General features: G+C 36.4%; 1 protein-coding gene across 3 annotated transcripts in view; it reads left to right on the top strand.

Annotated features, from left to right (window-relative positions):
• The window catches only part of MMS22L (MMS22 like, DNA repair protein), a 126,236-nt gene that overhangs the window by 90,192 nt on the left and 16,178 nt on the right, over positions 1-19,866 (top strand). For all 3 annotated transcript variants that reach the window (XM_027602056.1, XM_027602055.1, XM_027602057.1), the window contains 6 exons: positions 2,304-2,454; positions 4,617-4,768; positions 5,597-5,739; positions 10,876-11,035; positions 15,698-15,867; positions 18,924-19,135. In XM_027602056.1, the coding sequence (XP_027457857.1) occupies positions 2,304-2,454; positions 4,617-4,768; positions 5,597-5,739; positions 10,876-11,035; positions 15,698-15,867; positions 18,924-19,135 (988 nt within the window). The remainder of the gene's footprint in view (positions 1-2,303; positions 2,455-4,616; positions 4,769-5,596; positions 5,740-10,875; positions 11,036-15,697; positions 15,868-18,923; positions 19,136-19,866) is intronic.

Raw genomic sequence — 19,866 nt, forward strand, 5'->3', positions numbered from 1 at the left:
ATAAAATCTAAAAAATGTTGCGCAAGCACTTGGATAATGAGTGGAGGGTTCAGGGAAGAGGTTAAATTAGGAAACTGTGTATAAATAGTAAAGCTATGAAGTGGATGGGATTGCTGATTAAGTTGGTGAAAAGAGAAGTTTAAGGACCGGGCTCCAGGATATTCCCATGTCCAGATTTGTAGGATAAAAAGGAATGCCAGTGAAGCAAGAGGAAAACCAAATGTGGTGCCCTGGAAATCAACTGACAGAACATTTCAAGGAAGGGGAAAGTCATCAACTGCTCAAATGCTGTTAATGGATCAAGTAAGATGAGGCCCGAGATTGGTCATTGGATATAGCAAGAAGGGAGGTCATTGGTAATGTTGGAAAGGAGTTTTGGCATAGTGCTAGAAGCAAAGGCCTGATTGAAGATGATTCAAGAGAAAATGAATTGCAGATGGGAAATGTAGATAAATCTTTTTATCACTATTTAAGAGAAGTAGAAAATGGGGGGGTATTAGCTAGAGGGAGGTGTGGGGTTAAAGAGATTTTTTTTTTTTTTTTTAATAGCACAGGAGAAATTTCAGCATATTTATAATCCTGACAGGAATGTTCTGGAGTGAGGGAAAACTTGATGATGCAAGAGAGTCTCTTGTGTTTTAATGCCCAAGAGAAATGGGATCCCATAGAGGATTTGGCCTCAGATCATCTGTAGTAGCAGAAGAGAAGGCAGAGGATATGGCCCAGGTAGAGGCGTCTGGGTAGATGTGGCAGGATCTTGTGGAAGTTCTCTGCTGATGTTTCTCATTTCTCTGAGAAGTAGTAAGTAAGGCCATCAGCGGAAAGTAAGGATGGGGAGGAGGTGCTAGCTGATGACGAAGAGAGTAAAGAAGGTATGCGGTAGTCCTCCAGGAGAATAAAAATCTGAATGGACTGGAGTAATGTGGCAGGAATGCTGGCCAACTTAAAGTTTGTAGTCATAAATCTAAAGTGAGATCAGTCAGCCAGGTTGCTCGCCAGCCATTTATACTGGCGTAGGTGCATGTGGAGAGAAGACCAAGAATTGGAATGAAACAGATGCTTTTTTCCAGACAAGCACAACGAATCAAGTAAGAAGCAAGGGAGTTGACACTATACACAAACGAGTATAACAGTGGACCGTGCAGTCAAGCTGCCTAGAAAGGGAAAGATGAAGCGTGAAGGTAGCGAGGGACAGGGGAACAGTTGTAGGATCAATGAATTGTGTAGGTCCTGGTGAAATCAGATAGTTGGTGGGAGTTGGGGACCTGGAGCCAGAAAATGGGGTCCTGGAAGTGGAAATTACAGAGAGAACGTACTTACCGGTAATGGCAAAGTCTCTCAGTATCAGCATGGGAGTGAATGGCTGAAATAGAATGGAAGATAGATTCATTAAGAAGGGGAGTTCAAGGAACTGAGAGCCAGGATATTAGAAGAAAAGCCATCAAGGATTATGACAGGAGCTGCTAGAAAGGATGTTGTTAGTGAGGAATGAGGGGACGTGAACTAGGCAGCACAAGGCCAACGCAACAGGGGAGTTAGTGGCTGGTATCTGATGACATGAGAGTCAAAGCTGGAGGTTTTGAGGAGGAAGAAAGGGAGAGTGCTCTAGAAGCAGCCATGGGACCAAGGAACAAACTCTATCTATAGCTCAAATGTAGGAGAGGGGTGGGAGAATTCACAGCCACCATTTGAGAGAGCTGCATAGGAACCAGTGCTTCATAAGCAATTTATTGACAGACATAAATTAATGTAATACAGATTAAGTTTGGGAATTCCCAGGAAATCACAAAATAAACGATATTTGTTTAACGTGGTTAACAAAGAAATTCTAGTTCCTAGGCTTAGTGGGTTCTGAAGGAAGTGGAGTGCCACTGATTATAGGAGGTTGCCTTTTAATAGACGACTGTCCAGTGTCTAAGGTAAGACTGAAGTCTTCTCTGTGGCAGGTGGCAAGTACATTAGCTTCATTGGAGAATGGATGCTAGAAACATTTTTTTAAATGGTTTTTTGAATGAGAGAAACATTGGGTGTAGAATTTGGAATTTGAGGAGGCCATTATAGATTTGATCATGATTAACACTAGAATTCTAGACCCATTCTTGGAGATCTAGATGATCGCTACAGAAATTTCTTTGGCATCGTGAATTTAGTTCAGTTTTTGTTTTTTGTTAGTTCTGCATTTCTAAATGTAACATTTTATTATTGAGTGGCTGAATTCTTTTTATCACTATTGATATAATTTGGGGAAGGGGAATCGTTTTTTAAAAATTCTTCACCATAAATTTCTTTCATTTTAAATCTAGATTTTACTTTGCTTGCAATGGACATGCCCAGCACAGCTCCATCAGATCTTCAGCCTCAGCCAGTTATATCAGTGATGCAACTTTTTGGTTGGGATGATATCATCTGGCCCCAAGTTGTAGCAAGATATTTAAGTCATTGCCTACAAAATAGGTAAGTGACCTGATATCAGGTATGCACGTTAGTAGAAACTCATGATTGATCAGCACACTAGGAAAGTAAGAATCTTCACAAATAAAAACTGATCTTACTACATTTACTCTCACTTGGGTGGTTTTTTGCTTTTGGATAGATCAGCGTTTGACAGTGGCAGTAGCCTGCTTTAAAAAACAAAACAAAACAAAACAAAAACCTTGCTGCTTAAGCACCCTTTTCAAAACTTTTTTGTAGGACTGCCTTATTCCATCCTGAAATGACCTTTCTATACTCACCTTTGTGAAAGAAGTTATGCAATTAATATTGCTGGTTCTATAAGATACTAGTGTATTATGGTATTTTTATTTTTTTTAATTTTTTTTTTTAAGATTTTATTTATTTATTCATGAGAGACAGAGACAGAAAGAGAGAGAGAGGCAGAGGGAGAAGCAGGCTCCCCGCCGAGCAGGGAGCCTGATGCGGGACTCGATCCCAGGACCCTGGGATCATGACCTGAGCCGAAGGCAGACGCTTAACCATCTGAGCCACCCAGGTGCCCTATTATGGTATTTTTAGATTCAATGATAGCTTTTCCTTTCACAGTTAGATTTTTAAAGATTTGTCTCTTGTACAATTATGAACAAGACATTTCATCGCCCTGAACGTTGGTGTCCTTATCTATGTCTCCTGCTCTGCTACATAACAGATCTGAGGAACCCCAATAGAAAAAATACACAATAAATAAAATTAAAACAGAAATAGTATAATCAGGAAAATTTGAATAAGAATATCAAGATGAGGGAAAATAAAATGAATACTCAAGAGACCCCTCTAGCTCCTGTCCAAGCTGCCGGTCAGTGAGAAGGGGGATGCAATCGGTGAGGTATTCTTCTCATTGACAAGCTCACCAAGCAGATATTAAGTCAACTTCTCATTGGCTTTCAGTGAGAAAAAGTAAGGGAGTTCAACCTCATTTGGATTATTTTTAGAATCCCATCTAACTTGAGAATTCTGTAGTAACAAACATTATTAATATTTATTAAATACTTTTGTTGAAACTGCTGAAACTAATTTATTTGTTTAGTTGCTGAAACTGTTTTACGGAAACTAACTTATTTAGTTTAAAAAATAATATTTGGTATATAATAACAGTTGAAGAAACTGAGACGTAAAGATGTTAAGTAATTTTAGGAAGGTCGTATAGGTAATACATGACGAACCTGCGTTCTACACTGTGTACTCTTTGTGGCAACTTATTTTCAAAGTTTTTCAAAACAGAATTTTTTTTTTAAGATTTTATTTATTTGAGAGAGAGAACATGAGGGTGTACAAGTGGGGGAGGGGCAGAGGGAGAGGGAGAGCAGGGAACCCGATGTGGGACTCAGTCTCAGGACCCTGAGATCATGACCTGAGCCAAAGGTAGCTGTAACCTACTGAGCCACCCAGGCATTCCACAAAACAGTATTTTTAGAGTTATGACTTATATGTATTATTTAAATTTCTGACTTTACCTAGCACTTTATAGTTAGCCTAAGACCACCCTCATCCTTTCTAACCCCGATGATAAAATGGGTAGATACCAGATTTAGCCAGGCCTTTGGCTTCATAGAAAGATTTTATTTTCAGTTGTTACTTTAGAATTCTTTAATAATGACTGCCCATGGGGTGGGGTAGCAGGAAAGAAAGGAATGGGAATGGGATTGTTTAGAAGACTCACACAGAAATATACTTTGTCTTTAACTTTTTCTTATATAAATGGTCATGACTTCTGTTCTTTTTTTATTTACTCTAAGGGCCACTATTTTTTTTCCTACTTTCCACTTCATTATCATCTCACCTTGCAAGTTATTAGCCCCTTCCTCAATTTTCCCATTTTAACCTTATTCTCTCTTCCTTCTTCCCCTTGGCTTAACCCTACACGTGTGCCATCAGTGGAAAGAGGAAAATTAAAAATTAGAAGATTACAGATGAAAGCAAGAATAGTTATGTGAAATTTCTTTTTAGGTGTATCTGTAGTATTAATTTCAATAGTGCCTATCTGCATTAATGTGTGTGTAAAATAAGGGAGGCTAATAAGTGGGGTATGTTAGAATGTTTTCCTTCATTTCTTAATCTCTGTACTCAGGGAACATTATTGTCAGGTTTTGGTTTAATTAATATCCATCAACTTATTTTTACAGCATGTTATGTGAAGCACTTTCTCATACAGGCTGTGTATCTTTTCAAGCCTTAACTGTAAGATCATGGATTCGTTGCGTTTTGCAAATGTACATAAACAACCTCTATGTGCCTGATGATTTGTTCATTGATATAAATCCTGGACAGGCAGTTGGTAAGTATTTCAGGCATTTTGCTTTCTAGATATATAAGTATGTTTAAAATTTCCTGTTTTGTTACATAAATTAAAAGAAAGAGATACAAAATTATTTGTAATATTATATAAAATGTTTGTAATATGTATAAATAATAACTTATTTCCTTTTTCAGCCTTTTTTTTTCTTGATATTTTCCTGTTACCATATATGACAAATTTCTCTCCTATAAAGATAAAAGAACTTGTTTCCTTAGAAGCCAGGAACAAAAACTTGCTCTCCAGTGACAAGCTATTTTTGTACCTTGAAGAAACTGATCACACAAAAAAGTAAACTATAAAGTAAATAACCAGATATCACACTGTTAACACCTTAAAAAGTATCCAATTATGAATAATTCTCTCCCATTTTATATTAGATATTTTACCTCTCTTCTCTACATTATTAGTCACAAAATGATACTTGTACTTTATTTTTAAAATATCCATACAGTTTTGGTTGTCTATAGGGCATGCCTTTCATAAAGCTGTTCTTTATGGCCATTTATAAATCACACAAAGGCTGGACCGAAAAAAATCCTCCAAATTTACTTTGATATCTTATTGCATCATTTAGCTTTACATGAATAAACTTTTGGGGTAGGACATTCATAAGTATATGTTTGTTTGGTTTTAAATAAAACCTTTCCTTAGAGACTTAATTGAAAGTTTTCAATTATGTGGAAATTTGAATTTTTTTAAAAAAAGGATGTTATGAATGCTGCATTCCCTACTCTCATCTATATATATGTGTAATATAAATGTATATAATAAAACATAAATATTATTATGTTGTTTTTATCTCAACAGAAAAAGAGTACTTGGAACAGTTGGCTGAACTGACAAGGTTGCTATTTAAACTCTCAGAAATAAAGAATATTTTCTCAAAGGCTCAAGTTGAATATTTATCCAGTCCAGAAGACCCTACAAAAGCACTTGTTCTATTTTTTGAGGTATTTTTCATTTATTAGTATAATTGTCCAAATCAGTTATAATTATTTTTTCACAAAAACTTGAAGTGTTTATGAAGTTTTTCTATAGAATGAATTATTTTAAATTGAATCATTATTGTTTGCCTGCTATTATAAAATTCTGGAGGAATAAAAATGTGACTGATTTAGTACAATTCACTCTTAAGGACAGCCAGAAGAATTACATTTAATGAAAAATAATGACTGAAGAATGCTACGTAATAGGGGCACCTGGGTGGCTCAGTCCATTAAGTGTCCGGCTCGTGATTTCAGCTCAGGTCATGATCTCAGGGTGGTGAGATTGAGCCCCACATCAGGCTCCACTCTCAGCACAGAGTCTGCTTGAGATTCTTTCTCTCCCTTTCCCTACCCCCCATGCTCATGCTCGCTTTCTCTCGCTAAGAAAATAAATAAAATCTTAAAAAAAAAAAAAAGAATGCTACATAATACCCTCACACTAAGGCTTCTGTCAGTTGTAGGAATATCTTACTGCTAAAACTGCTAGATAGCAATATTCTCCAGATACTTGGGAACTAGATTGCCTTGTACATGGTCCCATAATAGTTCCAACTTAATGTTTACCACCCTGTAGCAAACAGTAAATTTTACAGTAAAATTTTATTGTATTTAGCATAAGCACCAACTGCTTCATATCATTATGGTTGGGGCTTTAAAATCCAATCCATTTGTTTAGTTTTGTCTCCATAATAAATAGTCCCCTTTCAACATTTGACTTTTAAATATTAATTTTGCAAGAATTTCTATTATGTGGTATTCTTTGCTTTACAGCCTTGTTGAAGTTGTTAACATGTTTAGATTAGTGTTTTTGTAAGCTATTCACAATAAAAGTTGGTTTATTTTCCCTCAGAGTGTTTGGTATTAATGTCAATGAAAAAAATACAACCTATAAGCTCTTTCCATAAATGTGAATTCTTCCATTGGTTTACATTAAGTTAAAAGTACAGTCGTATGACGATTAGTGATATCATATAAATCCTAAAAATATTTAGTAATTGTTTATGCAGCTATAAAACAGACATTTATTTAGCCTTTTATTTAGTATTGATTGAATCTTAACCTGTACTTAAACACTTACGCTGGGAACCATACTGGACCAGAAAGGGAGGTAGAAGTCCTTTATTTCACTAATAGTTTCAGAGACACTACTAATTTAAGCCAGTCTGAATTAATTGTTCTTTCACCACACAGTAAATGATAGTTGTTTGCTAAATGCTAGATAGTATTATGCTAGGATTTCTTAGGGATTTGAGAAACCAGAAGAAGTGGTCCTTGATCTTCGAGAACTTTTTACTTGTCTGAGAATACAAGATAAACACAAAGGTTAAAATAATAAGACAGTGTATGCTAAGTGCCAATTAGTTGTTAGATCATTCAGTAGGTTAATAATTCAGAGCATCTTGGTCCTAAGAAGTTTGGATTTTCTCCTGTGAACAGTATGAAGGCTTTATAAATTTTTAAGTAGGTCTGATTTGATCAAATGACTTTTTAAGAAAATTAGTAATGGTAGATTAAAGGTGCAGAAGAACTGTTGGCCAGAAACTAGTTAGATTTAGAAGAAACTGAAAATTGAATTATGGGATTTTTGAAGGGATCTGAGATAAACACTGTGTTTAACCAGAAGAACGATACCCTAAGGAGAAATAGGAGCATCATGATTTAGGGTGAGGGAGACGTAGGTGAGGAGTCCAATTTTAAACTGGTTTAGTTTGAGATTGTATGATGAGTCACCAAGATCATTCCCAAGTGCTGTATGATTTGCTGGGAGGACTCAGAACTCAGCATATAATTTCACTCACAACTATCCCTTATTAGAGTGAAAGAATCGAGAGCACAGTCAGCAAAGAAAAAAGGTACATGGGGTGAAGTCTGGAGGCACCAGGTACGGATTCCAGTGGTCTTCTCCTAGGAGCTGCACTGGGCATGCTTAATTCTTCCAGGGTGGGATTGTGACAACACATCTGCAGTGCTGTTTCCCGGGAAAACTTATTAGTGTCCCAGTGCCTGCGGTTTTTAATGGGGACTGGTCATGTAGCTCTTTGAAAATGCCAGACCCCCAGAATGGAGACAGATATTCAGCATAAACTACATTGTTTCCCCAAATAGTTTAGGCTCAGTGAGCCATTCTTACCAGGAAATGGTGGGTTAAAACCGGAGGCCCCACTCGCCAGCCAAGGGCCAGACTTACAAGTAGACCTTTTTAAAGATAGCAAGTCTAGGCCTATTGTGTTAACTCTTTCCTGCACAGAAATGATAGTATGACGTGTCAGTAATGACATCGAAGTCCCTGAGATAGTCTGAGAAATACATGTCTTACAGTGTAAGGAAATGAAGGCTAACCACAAAAGAAATACTGAGCTCTAGAACAGTGTGTAGATCTCAAAAGTGTGTTTCATAGACCTCTGGGGGTTACTGATACCTTTCCAGGAATTTTACAAGCCCAAAAGTATATTGACATTTGCACAAATAGTGCAGAAACTTTAGCACAAATCAATACGATGGCCCAAGATTATATTGGCGGTCATCATTTTCGCTGCGTGCAATCACAGGAAAAAAAAAAGAATCCAGTTTCATTTAAGAATATCCTTAATGTAGTAGTAAAATTATTAATTTTACTGAATTTTGACCCTTAAGTACATCCTTTAACACCCTGTGAATGACAATGGGAAGTGTACTTAAAGCATGTCTGCTGCATATAAAGCAAGGTGGCTGACTATAAATAAACAGCACTTGTTTGGTAATTTGAGTTACAAGCTGACCTGACTGCTTTTATCTTGAAAGAAAAACTAACAAAGTATGGTTATTCAGACTTTGGTATTTGGCAGACATTTTCTCAGAAATGTATGAAATGAGTATCACTTCAAAAAAAAAAAATAACTGACAATGTTGTTGGTAATGACATAATTTGAGCTTTTAAGAAAATTAGAATTTTGGAAAACTTGTATTTGCCATTATGAGCTTGAGAGCATCATGATACTTAAAGACTTTCCTGATGACACTGGTGGTAGTATTAACAAATAGAACTTTTTTAAATGAATAATGAAATGTGTCCACATTGGGAAGTTTTATAACTCAGTGAGCCAGAATTTTCCAGATAACCAAAGGGGCTTTTTAAAAGCATGCATGGGTATTTAACAGTCATTCAAAGAGCAAAATAGATCAGTGGCTTTTAATGTAGCAGAGTACAGAATATTCGTTGACATGGTTCTGAATTCCGTAATACAGTTAACCTTTAAGAAATACCACTTGTCAAGTTTTGGTGTAATATCAGAGAGGAATTCCCTGAAAGGGGATATCAGAGGAATGAATTATCTGAAAAATCTACTAAAATACTTTCTCTTCCGGTTACATATATGTGTGAGATTGAATTGTTTTCATCTGCAACATATTGCAACAGATTTTATGCAGAAAGAGATATGAGAATCTAGCTGTCTTCTATTCAGCCAGACATTAAAGAGATTTGCAAAAATGTAAAAATTATCACTAATTTTTTTTTTGTTTTGGAAAATAAAGCTGTTTTCTGTAAAAAGATTTTACTCTTAACATATATATAATGCTTATTATTTTTAAATGAGCTAATAAATAATTTAAGTGTTCTCTTTTCATTTTATATGGTAAATATGAATAGATATAACCCAAATAATAATAAGCACCTTAAGATCCTCAGCTTTTACGTGGATAAAAGGGAACTGAGAAGTTTGAGAACTTCTGGTCTAGAAAAAGAAATAGAGAACCAAGGGCAGAAAGCTAAATCAAAAAAAAGATTCATCAAGTCTCTCTTTTGTTGCTATTTTCGTCATCCACCTCATAGTCATTCCAGGTCATAGATTCCTTATCTTTTCCTCCATTCTACATTTTATTATCAACATGACTTAACTTTAATATCACCTTGAATAACTTATCCTAATCCCTCATTTCAAAGCTCCTCCACAAGTCCTCTGGTGATCTTCACTCCTGCTCTACTTCATTGACCCACTCCCATGACTAAACCTAAATGAACCTATGGCGTCAGGTGGATTATCTGAGAGCTCTTTGACTATCACCACCTGTGCCTCCAGTTCTCCAAGTGACCTCACATGACCTTCCACTTCCTTTTCTCCAAGTACAACATCCTCTCCAAGGTCTTACTTCTTCCCTTCCCTTACTTCTTCTCTCCATCGTAATTAGACCCCTTAGGGGGCCTCACTGCAGCTCTACTCTTACCATCATCCCTCCAGTCTTCCATCTTGGTTCTTTTGGTTCTGCCTACAAACCTTCAACCTTGGATTGGTGCCACCACTTGCTTTTCTCTTCTTTGTCTTATCTGCTGAGAGCTGCAGGAGCAAAATCACATAACTATGTATATTGGTACTATTATGTCCAATTTAGGTCATTGAAATCCACTGTAAGTCAGTCCCTAGTAATGAATGGTTTGAAAACTTTGCTTCTCTTCTGAAACCTCCCAACCCATCTCTAGCCAGTCTGCTCTTGATTCTTTTTGTGACTGCTTACCTCTTGCTTATTCTCACTTTTCCTCAACTTATTCTTTCTTTTATTTCCTTTGTTCTTCCCATTTTACCTTCTCTCACTGCCTCACCTCACATTTCTCCCTACCACCCAATTTTCTCACCATTTTGCCATCTGTGCCCATTGCACCTCATCATTTTTCCTCTGAGAAAGTTAAGCTAGAATCTAATTAACGGCTTATAAAGAAAATTCTGGGGGAAAAAAATCAATTCATATCACAGAACTGAACATCATAGAGGTCTTTCATGTAAGAATTTGTAAACTTGCTTGTAGGTTTTCCTTATAGGAATTTGGGAATTGTAATTGCCAGTTGTATACTAGGATATTTGGAAGGCTTGACATGATTTGATAAAACTTCTTATATTGGTTCCATTGATTTTTTTATTCTTTTAACCTTTTATTTTAATTACGAAAGGCAAGACAATTCTTTCCACTGGCATTTTTTAATTGCTGTGAACATTGGAAAGGTAAGGATGTACACTTAAGAATGTAAGGGGTGTGTGGGGGGAGAGAAATTTTCTTTATTTCTCAAAGTCAGTATTGTGTAAAACTTGGAAATCTAAATCATGTTTTTCCTTTTTTTTTTTTTTACAGGCTGTTGGTATTACTTACGGGAATCTGCAGAACCTTTCTGATAAATCTGCCATGGTCACAAAGTCCTTAGAATACCTTGGTGAAATATTAAAATATATAAAACCTTATTTGGGAAAAAAAATTTCCAGTGCAGGACTGCAACTGACTTACAGGATAATGGGTATGTACTCCTGACATTATTAAAACTTCCTTAGGTTGAACCTGTAGTGTCATGATAGATAGGAATATACTAATACACTGGCTAAATCACTGTTCTCCATACAATCATAAGAATAATTTGAAAGACAATGATTTAGCTTACAGTAATTCATATTGGCTTTCTACTAGTGTATCCTGTCTTGCCCTGCCTCCTTTCAGAATTCTTCTTGTTATGCTTGTGTTAATATTAATTATGACCAAAACAAAATAGCCTGATACCAATTTGCTGTCAGTAGTCTGTTGTGAATCACTCACATTGTGAATACCTGGATAATTAAAATGGATTTTTTTTTTTTTTTTAATGCTTATCTGTGCTTTGTTAGAATTTAAAATATCAGGAAACCATCACTCCCTTCTATTTTTCTGGTCTGCTCTGTATGAAGGAGGTCAGGAAAGAATTTATTACAGCACTAGAGATATTTATGCTTCAAATCTTGCTTCTCATAATACTATGTTTTCTCCTTTCAGAAAAGAAATCTTTTTCTGTGCTTGTGCTATAACAACACAGTTCATCCTTGAGGAAGTCAGTAATTTGAATACCTTTGTTCACTAAAGCCATGTTACTAACGAAAAATGGGAACTGGATAAAGGGAAATGAGAAGTATTTCCTTAGAAGTTTTTATACAGAATTTAAGGGGGGGGGTTTAAGTTTGGGGTTTTTTTTGTTTGTTTGGTTTTGTTTTTTAATTTCTCTGTGGCCTAAACCTTATATCTGCTCCCTTTGATCTTGTGAACATAAGAATAAACCTGATTTGGGCTGTCTGAAACCTTTTATCTTTGTTGTGAAAGATAAAGGAGAATGCAAAAATGTGTAAATATGGATGATGTGGAATGTAGTGAAAGCTATAGTAGCAATAAAAGCATCTTAATTTTAGGGAAAAATATATGTGATAATTTATTATAAATTTAACATAGTAAGATGTAGATGAATAAGTATTTCGGCATTCAGGCTTATAATTTATTAGTTTCTGTTAGATTTTTGCCAAGCTAACTGTATGATTTCAGGATATATCTTTATTTTATAAAATATATGATAGTCATAACTCCAAAATCATATTGAGATTGGTGATATGTAGACCCAGGATAAAATTCTCTTTATGAAGATTGAGGACCTTCTTTGTTTTGTTACATGGTTGAGTTTTGAGTTCCTGGAAGGTAGATCTGTATTCTTTCCTTTTGTCTAAATCTCAGAGACTGGGAATAGAATATACTGGTACAATGTTCCTCATTTATGCGTTAAAAATTAAGAACAGATCATTTATTGTCTTCTGTATGTAAAAGGCTCAGAACAAAATGGAGGAATAGCAAGTATAAACTTTTGAGGGTTCAGACCTTCTTTAAGTGTATGGGTTGGGGATATCATATTCACTTGAGGGAAAGAATTAACCACAGAAAAACTGTTTTATTTACCTGGCCAGTTCCTAACTGGGGATACCTCTGTTGTCTCCTTACAAGAGTGCTAGTGAAAGGTGCAAACATTCATAAAGTCACACTTAAGATTAAGGCTTCTGGGGTCTTAATTGTAACTCAGTAATTTCTGAGAAAGGATTGACTGATGAGTAGTATCTTCAACTTTCCTCCTCTTTATATCATTTTTTGTGGTTTTTCTATTTGTATCTCTTATTTTTCCATCCCATGTTTTTTCTGTTGGTCATTCTCTCTTCAATCATTCTTCCTTTGTCTTTGTAATTGAAATTCTACCCATGACCCTCATGCCCAACCCAAATATTCCATGCTCCCAGGTAGACTTGGTCTCCTTGATTATGCTTCATCTGTCCATCTCTTATGACATTTTTCATAGCTTGCCAGCTTTTATAATTATTTGTGTACTTGGCATGCCCCTACTAAATTTTAAACTCACTCATGATAGTGGCCATATCTTTTGAACTTCCTATTCCTGTTGTCATGTTGTATTTTGAACAAATAAAAATGTTTCCTGAGTTAGATATTCAACCTGCATTGGGAACTGGGGATACATCAGTTGAAGAGCTTCACCAATGTGGAAGATATCATATACTAAATAAATGTTTCTGGAATATAATGATTTTATAAACCTAGCTAATAGTACATAATGTATCGGGGCACCTGGGTGGCTCAGTCATTAAGCGTCTGCCTTTGGCTCAGGTCATGGTCCCAGGGTCCTGGGATCCAGCCCCGCATCAGGCTCTCTGCTCCGCGGGAAGCCTGCTTCTCCCTCTCCCACTCCCCCTGCTTGTGTTCCCTCTCTCACTGTGTCTCTCTCTGTCAAATAAATAAATAAAATCTTTAAAAAAAAAAAATAGTACATAATGTATCTTTTAACATTCCTAAATGAGCAAAGTTACTTTCTAACTATAAATACATTTTTAAAAGCCTATTGTAATGATCCCAATCCTCCTCTTTTTCTTTTTAAGGCATGGTATATGCATAGAATAGAAGATAAGTAAACACATGAGAACTCTTATAGTACGGTTCTCTTCCAGTTGTACAAGTATGTTCCCCACAATTTTCTATATTTTCAGCATCATCAGTTACATAAGCAATTTCTTTGTAGCCAGGAAAAAGATGGTTTTTTTAGAAAGCTATACTATGTATTTAAACCTTTCTCAAAGTTTTTTACTTAAAAAATTTCTTTCTCTTTGCATTTTTTTAAAGATTTGTTTATTTATTTGAGAGAGAGCACAAGCAGGTGGAGGGGCAGAGGGAGAGGGAGAAGCAGACTCCCTGCTGAGCAGAGAGCTCAATGTGGGGCTTGATCACAGGACCCTGGGATCATGACCTGAGCTGCAGGCAGACGCCCAACCAACTGAGCCACCTAGGTGCCCCTGTCTTTGCGTTTTTAATACCACACACTTAAATGTTCTTCATTGAAACTTAAAAAACTAGGGTTCTGGAAGCACCTGGGTGGCTCAGTCAGTTGAGCATCTGACTCTTAATTTCAGTTCAGGTCATGATCTCAGGGTCTTGGGATTGAGCCCCACGTCAGGCTCCACACTCAGCAAGGAGTCTGCTTGAGATTCTCTCTCTCCGTCTGCCCCCTCACCCTGTGCTTGCACACATGCTCACGCTATCTCCTTGTCTCTTTCTCTCTCTCTTCCCCTCCCCCCCTCAAATCTTTAAAAAAAAAAAAATTAGGGTTCTGATTTGGCAATGAAACAAATGGATTGCCTCTGCCTTCTATGAACTCCTAAAACTTTAAGATCTTCAGAAGTGTTGTAACCATTGCAAAAGATGAAATACAAGGGTAGATGATAGCATTTTTGGTTGGAAGGCCCTTGCTCTTTTTAAGTCCATTCCTGTGTGACACCTAAGACTGATATGAATCATTTCAAATGTCAGTGGTGATGGCAGTTCCCTTTACGGGTACATTAATGTTAGTAGGATGTGAGTTCTTCTTACATTGCTGTCATTCACCAGTTTTCCACCTACTGGAAAAATGAGGAGCAAGCCACCGTTATTTAAAATACTGCCAAGTGAGCATTGTGTTTCTTTATGATTGATTATTGTATTTCCTTTTACAACAGAAGATTAATGTTGCTGTTTGTTGTTCTTAGAAGTGATTATTGGTTGGGCTTTTTCTTTTAACATCAGTATACTCTTCTATAAGCATATTTTTGTTTTCCTTCAGAGCTTGAATTTTAAACTTTTTGTTCTATGGAAATGGCTTTGAATTTTATCATCTCTTCTGCATTCTAAGATGGAATAAAATACAAAAGTTCATGCAGTACAGGTACCACTGTGCCATTTGGGCAAGTGCTTAATGATCTCTTTTTAAATTCGTTGATTCAATAAAGAAGACCTCAGTTGCAGAAATAGACTCTAATGGGAACAGGGTATCTGCTCTTAATTACTTTACTAAACAAAGGGTGCTCATTTTTAGCTCCACTCTCTTCAAATATAGCAACTGAGTCCAAACATGAAGGAAAACATAATATATTTCATGTAGTGAAGATGTCTGCTTCTCTTCTTTCAGGATCAAAATTGAAACTCACTGTGTATATTAAACAAATGAAAGTTACAAAAAGTGAAATGCAGAGAGGTTAAGTGATTGCTTCAAGGTTACAGTTAATCCTTTTTTCCTACTTTAAATTAAATTTCATTATATCTTTTTGTGTTGCAAACTGGGTTGAAACAGCCTATAAAATTTTATGTAAGATAAAGGTATCAAAAAAGTAAATGTGGAGTAGTAGCTTGCTGAAGCCCAGGAGGGGTGAGCACACACATAAAAGCATAATGCATGGTCTTCTAGAGTTCTTAAAGTTGGGTTATAAATTCACCTCTGAGTTTCCTAGCAGCCAAAGCAAGAAGAGAGATCTGATTAATTACGATATGTCATCAGTATTGTGATCACATTATGTGATATTCACGTAATGTATAGCCAAATCACATGGTATGTTTGAGCGTATATGTATTAAATGCCAATTGCTTAGGAAATGTACGTTTTTCTTAGCCCACAATTCTGAGAGAAATTTGTCTCTTTAGTGAAATATATGGCGTGACATCAGTCTTTTGACTTCTAATACGTGTTTCTCTCTATTGCCTACTTTAACTTGGTCCTGTGTGCTTTAAATATAAATTTTATGGTGGAATGGCAAAACTTTCTGGTTAGAAGGTAACCATACCTGCTGTTACTCCTCTTTGTCAGGAATTCTCGTTAAATCATGGGCACAGATCTTTGCCACCTCAAAAGCGCAAAAACTCCTCTTCCGGATCATTGATTGTTTACTGCTGCCACACACCGTGCTACAGCCAGAGAGAGAGCTGCCTGCACCTATGCTGACTGCAATCCAAAAGAGTCTTCCTTTGTATCTCCAGGTATAGTGAGTGTGGCTGCTTGCAAGTGTAAAAGAAAAAAATGGAACTTTGCCTTAAAACAGTATCCTAACTGCATATTTGAAAACCATCCATTGTCATCTCAAGGTTATGTGTGTACATGTGGCACTTCTGTTGAACAAGTTTTAAATTCCTCTTGTGTTTGGCCGTGAAAACAAAGATGGAAGAGGCACAGTCTCCCAAGAAGCAATTAAAGTTGAGACAGGAGGCTGACTAGCATAGACACAGTAGTGTGCTCCCTGTTGCCTTAGAGACCTCAGCTGTCTGCCAGGCAGACAGCGATGAAGAGTTGGGAGAGAAGATACCATAAAGGAGACGAGTTGTAAAGGAGCAGAGTGGGTAAGAGTTGAAGGACCAGTCCTGTCAGAAGGAACAGTAGGTAAAAGGAATGAGCTTTAAGAAGGTATGGCATGCTGGGGAAGAGCAAAGAATTTGATTGTGGTTGGACATTCATCTAGAAGTTTCCATGTGCCACACTAGGAAATCTGCACTTGTTCTTTTACATTGTTGAATGCATTGTTGATGGATTTTTGATGAATTTTGAATAGGGGAGTGGGAGTGACATATCCTATTTACATGTTAGAAAGGTGATGCTGGCCAGGTGATAAGACATTGGGGAGGGTATGTGCTATGTTGAGCGCTGTGAATTGTGTAAGACTGTTGAATCACAGACCTGTGCCTCTGAAACAAATAATACATTATATGTTAAAAAAAAATAGAAGAAGATAGTAGGAAGGGAAAAATGAAGGGGGGGGGAATCAGAGGGGGAGATGAACCATGAGAGACTATGGACTCTGAGAAACAAACTGAGGGTTCTAGAGGGGAGGGCGTGGGGGGATGGATTAGCCTGGTGATGGGTATTAAGGAGGTATGTACTGAATGGAGCACTGGGTGTTATACGCAAACAATCATGGAACACTACATCAAAAACTAATGATGTATGGTGATTAACATAACAATAAAAAATTTAAAAAGGAAAGGTGATGCTGGTGGCAACATCTAAGATGGTTGGTGTGGGTGTTACATTGGAAACTTGGAAGGCAGTGAATAGTTCATTATCTGAAGGTTTTGAACAAAGCCAGTGGGTATAGAACTTGCACAGCAGACTGCAGAAACATTTAGGAAGTCTGATTAAAAATACTTGCTGAGTGAATGCTGTGGAGAAACAGAAAGAAATGGAATACTTCCTAGATTCCAGAGTGGCTGCTTATGTAGATCGTAGTGTTGCTAACATGGGCAATTCTGGAGATGTGGGGATACAGGTAATAATTGATTTCTGAACAGCTTTCGTTTGAGGTGCTGTGCAGTATCTAGGTAGGCACTTGGAAATATTGATCTGTCATTCAGGGGAAAGCACAGGCTTGGAAGCTTTGTTATTCATTGGTGTCTCATACTGAAGGTAAGTGCTTCTTAATATGGGGTTCAACAAGGGAAACTTGAGGAAGAAAAGGAGAACAGAATGTGATTAGGTAATAAGCAGTCTTTTCCACAGGTGGATTTTTTTAAACAGATTTTTACAGTTTCTAAGAAATTTTAAGTTGGCTTTTTAATTTTGTATTGGTAATAACATAACATAATAAAGTTTAGTGTGTCTGCTGGCAGAAAGATAAAGTATTGCCAATCAGGGAATATGGATGGGAAGGAATCTTGGGCAGCAGGAGAGTCTGAAAAACGTGTGCTCTGTGGCCCTCTTAAGCCAAAATAGTACAAGAATTCATATTAGGGGTTCTTGGCTGGCTCAGTCGGTAGAGCATGGGACTCTTGATCTCAAGGTCATGAGTTTAAGCCCCATGTTGGGTGTGGAGGGAGCCTAATTAAAAAAAAAAAAATTCTTGTAATACTGCATAAGTGGTTAATTGAAAATTTTGGTGAATTTATCCATTTGGCAGACTTATAGAGCTATACCTTTCATTTATTAAAGGTACTCAGCTTTCCTCTTCAGAGTTTTCTGAACATATCCATGTATTACTTCATCATCTAATAATGTGCTTTGTTTTAAATAAAAACATTGAAGAAACTGTTTAGAGAGGTATTCATTGCTTTTTTTTTCCAGTTGTTTGATAGTGTCAACAGCTCTATGCTACTTTTATTACAAATAATCTTTCATTTACAGCTAAAATGGATACATAAACATTTCTAATTATTTCTCTAGTTGCTAATTGCAAAGTACCAAATTATAAATGAACTTTTAACACATAATTTGTCATTGTCTTGGTGATTGTATTTTATTAATATGCAGTATTTAGTGACAATGGCAGAAAAAATATTTCTCAGGGTGTTGGTTTCATTATTTGTAGGTATCAAATACTGTAATCCACATGGAATTATTTTGTTAACTTTGCTAATTTCTATACAAATGGAAGGGATTAAATCAACAGAACTCTTAAGTTCTCTAAACCTCAGTTTCCCCAGCTATGAAATCGGAGATGTGATAATAACCAACTCATTGTTCTTTTGAGAAATTTAAATGAAGTAAAGGATATAAAGCACATGGCACAGTGCCTGACACATGAAATCTTAAAATAGTCATTAATCAGAGTTGTACTCTTCTGTATTTCTCCCCTGTCAATTTTTCTTTTAATTTATCACATTTCTTACCATGGGAGATTTTTAGTATAAATTCTGTAGTGTCACTCAGATAAATGACCAGTACCTACATAAAAAAACTGACTTAAAAATGTATTTTATTACTTTGAAATTACACACAAATGTAGTTGATGAGTGTGGTGGTCACGTTCTCTGGGTGTGAGAGGAAGAAGGAAGCTTCCTTTGTCTTCTTGCACTTCTCCCCTGCTTCATTTACGCACACCCCAAAGGCACGCATGTTTGGTTAGATACCACCCCATGGATCTCACCCAAGCTCAGCAACTCCCTGAGCCTCATATTCACATCGTCTGTTGATGTTGGGCTGTGTCTTTGTTGATTATGGGTGACACATTCTGACATAAATACTAATGCTAGGGACTAAATAAGTTCCTTGATATATATATTTTTTTTAACTTTGTCTTTTACTATTTCTTTTCTTTTTTCTCCTGTAGGGCATGTGTATCGTGTGCGGTCAGTCCCAAAATCCAAATGCCTATTTGAACCAATTACTAGGGAGTGTTATTGAGCAGTACATTGGGCGGTTTCTTCCATCGTCCCCGCATGTTTCGGGTCTCGTACAACACCCTGTTTTGTTGGCATTGAGAAGCTCCGCCGGTGTTCCACTGATAGCACCTCTAAAGAAATGCATCGTACAAGTCATAAGGTACATCTAAATATTAAAAACAAGTGGTATTTACAATGTATTAATCTTTATTTAAAAGTAACAAAGCATCCCAAAGTATTGGCAACCCTTGGGATGCTGGTAGTTTAGAAACTTTCATTTTTCCTGAGAAACATCGTCTCTAAGAGTTTACTAAAATGACTTTTGCTCATGGCAGCCTGAGTCAATGCTCTTTAAATTGTTTTCTCTACATATCTATTATTTTCCTTATACATGTCCTAAAGATACATATTTTCTTAGTTCTTATCAGATCAACAGTAAGTGTATTTTCTACTATAGAAAACACATTATTTATATTTTTAAAAGAGAACAACTAAGTGAAAAAATGAATGCTAATATGAAAAAGGAAGGACTAAGAAGTCCTGTTTTGTTGGTCTCCTCTCTGTCTTAATAACTTTCATTTTATTATTAGATGCATAAATGCAACCCATTAGGTTCTCTGTTACCTTTTAACAGCAACAATAGAAGATTCAGTAATAGAAGTTATTTTTTTCTTTGTCTTCATGGAGTATCTGGCTTCATATGAAATTAGTTTTTAAACTTCAAGATGCTACGGTGATATACAGGCATACCTTGTTTTATTGTACTTCACAGATACTGTTTTTTACAAATTGGAAGTTTGTGGCAGCCCTTCATCCAGCAAGTCTGTTGGCATCATTTTTCCAACACTATTTGTTCACCTCATGTCTCTGTGTTACATTTTGGTAGTTCTC

Source organism: Zalophus californianus, chromosome 7, assembly GCF_009762305.2.
Source record: "Zalophus californianus isolate mZalCal1 chromosome 7, mZalCal1.pri.v2, whole genome shotgun sequence".
Lineage (NCBI taxonomy): Eukaryota > Metazoa > Chordata > Mammalia > Carnivora > Otariidae > Zalophus > Zalophus californianus.